We start from the raw sequence: 5,290 nt of genomic DNA, 5'->3' as shown, positions 1-5,290 counted from the left end.
TGATAGAGTTTGTGCACTGATTACAACCTTGAAAACTACCGACTCAGAATTACTCTGGATTTAATATTAGTTTGGGCTTACAGGCGCCCAAATCTTTTAGCTCAGGAGCGTGAGCGGCGGCCTTTCTGTGCGTCCGCGCTGTACCAAGGAACAAGTTGTAAGAAGGACAATGGTGAGGGCATGCCCACAAAGCGTGCGCTGCTCTTGGGCCCATCGTCTGCCAGGCAGTTGCTTTTTGAGGACATCGCCCCACAGCGGCACACTTCAAGCGAACCATTTCTTCCGCTTATTTCGTGAAGGGGTTGGTGTGTGGCGTATCTTTCTGGTTTGCCATGCACCCTGGTGTTCAAGTGATTACGGGTGCTGGACTCCAGACCCAAAGGTCGCAGGTTGAAAGCCTAGCCACTGCGGTGACCGAACTTCGATAGAGGTGAAATATTTGAGATTCGTCTCTTAAGACTTTGGTTCACGTCAAAGAACGCCAGTCAGACGAAATTTCCGGTGTCCTCCACTGCGTCGCCTCGCATAACGTGACTTTGGGACGCAAAATTGGGATAATTTTTGTCTAGAGTATTTCCCCTAAATAGTTATTATTGTAGGTTAGGAGAAAGTTTACTTAGCTCAAACGAATGCTTGGGTGAGATGGTTCGTACTTAAGAAAAGATTTCAACAGCGCAAAATGGCGGAACACCCAGGGAGACCCATTAACACAACACTGTTGCATCAGAGCTGTATCTAGGAGTATCCTTGGCTCTTCTGTCTCCTTGCACTGTTTAAATGTTCCTCCAGGGTTACTTCTTATGCGGCAAGGTTAAATGATTATGCAAACGTTATTTCATTCCTTCGCGAACGTTCTTCCTCCTTACACCATTGCAGAGGATAAAACACCACCTTGCCTTTTCTCTCCTTTCTCTTTCTCCAGAGCCAGTTGAGAAATTAGCCATAAAGAAAGTAAAGCCGAATTCCCTTTCCATTTCCTACCCCGCATTTTTTTTCTCAGGAATACAGCTAACGGAACGCGTGAGGCAATGCGATAAAAGAACAGGATATCGGACTCATTGGCAATGCAAATTGCATCGCGCCTAAAAGGCTTTCATACGCGCATCTGCTAATTTACCCCGAGCAGTTTCACCAGCCATGGTATTAAGCCAGATATATCGGCAGGGCAACGTGGAAAGGCCATTGAGGACCAAGAAGGACGCGGAGGTCGCAGAGGAAAAGAGAGCGCTACGAAGAGCACGGTACAGACTGAGCTGAATGGAAACCAATTGATACGCGCCTCGAACATGTAGTCAGATCTGGCGTATACAGCTAATCGGTGTTCGGCACAGATGTTGCAGTACCATTCACAAGAAACCTCTGCTGGAGTGAATAAACGAATAAATCAATGCAAAAATTAAATGTGACATAACGTTGCCATACTACCGACTGCTAAGGAGGGTCATGCAAGTAGCACATAAGGAAGCCATAAAGTTCGCTTTCTGTCTGTCTGCCAGAATTTCAAGTGGTGAAAATTTCTGGAGTCCTTCACTGAGGCGTCGCTCACAGTCATACCGTATTTTTGAAACGTCAAGCTCTACCAGACAGACAGACAGACAGACAGACAGACAGACAGACAGACAGACAGACAGACAGACAGACAGACAGACAGACAGACAGACAGACAGACAGACAGGCTGCCTGTCTGTCTGTCTGTCTGTCTGTCTGTCTGTCTGTCTGTCTGTCTGGTAGAGCTTGACGTTTCAAAAATACGGTATGATTGTGAGCGACGCCTCAGTGAAGGACTCCAGAAATTTTCACCACTTGAAATTCTTGAGCGTCCCCATAAATGTAAGCACACGGGCTTCTAGGATTCCCTCTCCAACTTAATGTGACCCCCGCGGCTGAGATTCGATCCACCGACTTTCAGGTAAGTATTGAGGCACCACTACCACCACACCACCACGGTGGCTTCTGAAAATGAACTACAACTTGACCCATGGTCCACAGTAATGAAGCTGCAGAAAGCGCTTGGTGGTTTGAAAAGTACTGAGGAGAATTCAGAAATTCCAAGCACGTACTAAACTCCAACGGTTGCTGGGAAGTGCTAATTTTTCGCATGCCCTATCGATTGTTATTCGGGCGTGCGCTGTTGCACGTCCACGTGCTTCGTTACCTGTCGAAGTTAAATGCGTGTTTTCATACTCTTTCGTGCTAGTTTGTCTGCTAGGGCCAACTTACTTTTCTGGAAGTTAATTAGATTGGCCTATTCAAACGTGGCACTGAGTTAGCGTCCTTAAAATCTCACTGCATGTTTTATTCGTCGGAGCTTTTTTTTTTTGCATTATCTTTCCACGCAATACGGACTATAGCCGGTAAGAACAACGGCGTTAATATCCGCTATGAACTACGTCTGTAGTGAATGAATGATTCAATGAATGAATGAATGAATTCCGTTCACCTTTTGTGTTATATGCACAATCCACTGGGTTGTTCATGAAATCGCCCAAGACATTTCGAGGGCAAAAGCCCATTTATTTTTTAAATGCGAAGCAGCTTAGTGTCAAGCTCAATCCGGGGTACGGCGTGACAACCCATACTGTGCATACGGGTCTGCTCCCTTTCTCTCTCCTCTCCAACGCTTGCCCTTTCTCGCCTCGCAACGCCGACGCGGGGAGCATCTGCTACTCTATGCTCGCTCATCATCCCGCAGCTTTTATAATCCTATTGCCACGTGAACGTCCCCTCTCCCTCTGTCTCCTCTACTACGCTCCGCCTCTCGCGCCCCGCAACGCCGACGCAGGCCGCGTCTGCTAGCGAGTTTGTTGATTGAAAAAAGGAAGTTCTCGCGCTCCACGACCGTTCACTGGCCAACCCGTATGCATAGGCACTGTCAGGGGTGACAAAGAAAATGGGATATAAAGAACAAGAATAGAATGATAGCACGGAACCGGCGCAAACAAACCAATTTGAAGACGACAAGCAAAATGAGTGTGGGTGGGCACGCGAGAGTAGGCAAGCACGACGGAGAAGAGGACGTATGGTCGAGGCACCCTTGGTCTCGCCCCAAGACTACAATGCTTCGAGAGCCGCCCCAGTTGCATGGACGCGCGGATGGTTGGATGGACAAAAGCAGGGAGGGACGCAGGGACAAATGCATAGACAGACGCACGGATGGACGCCCGGACGAATGCACGGATGGAAGGACAGACTGTGGCGCAATTATGTAAAAATTCCAAATCCGGACGGAGGCGGTCTGTCGGTGACGTCAAAAAATGGGCGGTCTGCAGCGGTCGCGAGGACGAGAGGAAGTGAACAGCCAATGAGGGAAATGGAGGCTTGCGTCATCATTTTGACGTTGACTTGGGGGCCGTATAGCAAAGTGAAAAGTGTTTGTAACATGTTCAGAAGTGTTTGACTATTATTGCGCACTATTAAAATGTGTTGGCACTAGTTTTCAATTGTTTAATGAGGAATACAATACAATCCAAACGTATTTTTTCTGTTATTGTTCTAAACAACGCTAAATTTAGCGGGACAATTTGTGGTGGCGCTAGGTACAACTTTGTTTCAAGCAGTTACTGTTTTCAAAACTCCACTACTAAACGGCGCAACTTTCGAAGTCGTTGGCTCGGTCGAGCGCAGTCATGGCGGAGGGCAACGGCACCGCTAGCCACCAGCAGCAGCGGCTCATCCGCGTTTCCGAGGGTCAGCGCGCGCTGGTGCTCGCCTTTATGAGCGAACATCCGCAGCTCGCGGCGAAAGCCATTGAGCTGCAGCATGGCGTCACGGTCGCCGACCGGCGGCGGCTGTGGCAAGAGCTCAGCGACGCGCTGAACCTTGAAGGCCCTGCGCAGAAAAGCGCGGATGACTGGCAGGCTTGGTGGCGCAGGCAGGTGCACGAGGCCCGCCGTGACGCCGCCGCCATCAAAGAGGCACAAACGTGAGTGACCGTTGAATGTGCGGGCGATTTGTTCTTTGACATTGGTGTATATTTCCAGGGGCACTGGAGGGGGTCGTCTGCCAGGCTTCCGGGGTCGCGTGTTGCAACTCACCGGGTTGGCGCGCTTCGGTGGCGTCTTCGGTTCCCTCGAATATCAACAGGTAAGCACTCTGCCGCCGCAGTATCACGGGTTCCTGAGCGGTGCCATGACAGAGTTTGCCCATTTTGTAAGGGGTGCCTTTAGGGGAACCTTGTTGAACAGTAAGATAGTGCAGGAAAAAGAATTCAAAAGCAGGTAGGTTTGTCAACTGAAATCTCGCTTTGCAGCCCTTGCAGTAAAAGGCGTATTTATTTATCAAACAGACACGAAATGCCTGCGGGCAAGTGCATGCACTAAAATGGTAATACTTGATATCATTGACCACTGAATAGCTGCAGAACGTTTCCGCAGATGTTTAGTAGGTAAGGTTGTAAAATAGCCAGAGTAACGAATACCCTTTTTCTGAAAGATTATGCCCACGACACTTTCCAGCAGGCGGATGTTCCCGCTCCTGCAATGGAGGTCGAGGTGGAAGCCACTGAAGCGGCTGCAGCAGCTGACAGTGACACAGCCACACGTAAGCATCTGAGAACTTAGTGTTTTATTGATTATAGGACGTATGTGCGCCCAGTTTGTGAACTTTTATTTTTTACTCCACAGAAGCCCCCCCAAGTTACCTGGAAAGCGGCCCCGCTGCACCGGGTAAGTTATTGATCATCAAAGTGTTTTGAGAAAATAACCTCTCGTATGTTATTCGAATTGCCCAATTATCCACAACATGGCCATAGACTTAAAGCCTACCACAGCATGCGGTGACGAAAATGCTGCATGTTTGCAGTGCCTCAGCCTCCTGTGCGGCCTCGCCGTCAACAGAGGCCACGGCGCACCGACACCTTGTTGCGGGTGTCTTCCCAGTGCGACCAGAGCCTCGAGCTGACTGAGAAGTTGCTTGATGTGAGTAGACCGTTTGTTTAAATTTTACGTAAAGGGTGTGAACATTTTTGATGCTCTGTTATGATGACTGAAACCAACTTGGGCTGTAAATAAGAAACATGCATTGTATTGAGGGCACGGTATCTGACATCTGCAATGATAAACTGCCGGGCAAAAGGTTGGTTAGCCCTGAAAAGGGCTGTTTGATTGTAAGAGATGCATTTGAGGAGATGAATGAAGAGTAGTTCCAGCAATTGTTTGTTGATCCAAACGAAGAGGGCATAGCTTGTACACGAAGCTTCACACTTTCAAAGGATGCCACCAGGCCAATGAATTTTCAACTGAGGGGAAATTGTTGTTCACGTTGCAATTCTCCGCAGCAGCAGCTTCGAGCC

At 48.7% G+C, this 5,290-nt stretch overlaps 1 protein-coding gene across 1 annotated transcript; it reads left to right on the top strand.

Moving 5' to 3' along the window:
- Positions 1-3,535: 3,535 nt before the first annotated feature.
- On the top strand, positions 3,536-5,086 carry LOC142772093 (uncharacterized). The gene is made up of 5 exons (XM_075874228.1): positions 3,536-3,922; positions 3,981-4,083; positions 4,455-4,539; positions 4,623-4,664; positions 4,801-5,086. The coding sequence occupies exons 1-5, from the start codon at positions 3,627-3,629 to the stop codon at positions 4,935-4,937; spliced, it is 663 nt and encodes a 220-aa protein (XP_075730343.1). The 5' UTR covers positions 3,536-3,626; the 3' UTR covers positions 4,938-5,086.
- Positions 5,087-5,290: the final 204 nt, after the last annotated feature.

The sequence above is a fragment of the Rhipicephalus microplus genome, chromosome 9, assembly GCF_043290135.1.
Source record: "Rhipicephalus microplus isolate Deutch F79 chromosome 9, USDA_Rmic, whole genome shotgun sequence".
Lineage (NCBI taxonomy): Eukaryota > Metazoa > Arthropoda > Arachnida > Ixodida > Ixodidae > Rhipicephalus > Rhipicephalus microplus.
Note: the sequence above shows the minus strand (reverse complement) of the source record. Positions and strands in the feature narration are given on the sequence as shown.

Excerpts from the sequence above, each read along its gene's own strand:
- LOC142772093 (XM_075874228.1), top strand. The coding sequence starts at position 3,627 with ATGGCGGAGGGCAACGGCACCGCTAGCCACCAGCAGCAGCGGCTCATC. Across the intron at positions 3,923-3,980 it reads GCCATCAAAGAGGCACAAAC|GGGCACTGGAGGGGGTCGTC; the intron begins GTGAGTGACCGT and ends GTATATTTCCAG. Across the intron at positions 4,665-4,800 it reads AAGCGGCCCCGCTGCACCGG|TGCCTCAGCCTCCTGTGCGG; the intron begins GTAAGTTATTGA and ends GCATGTTTGCAG.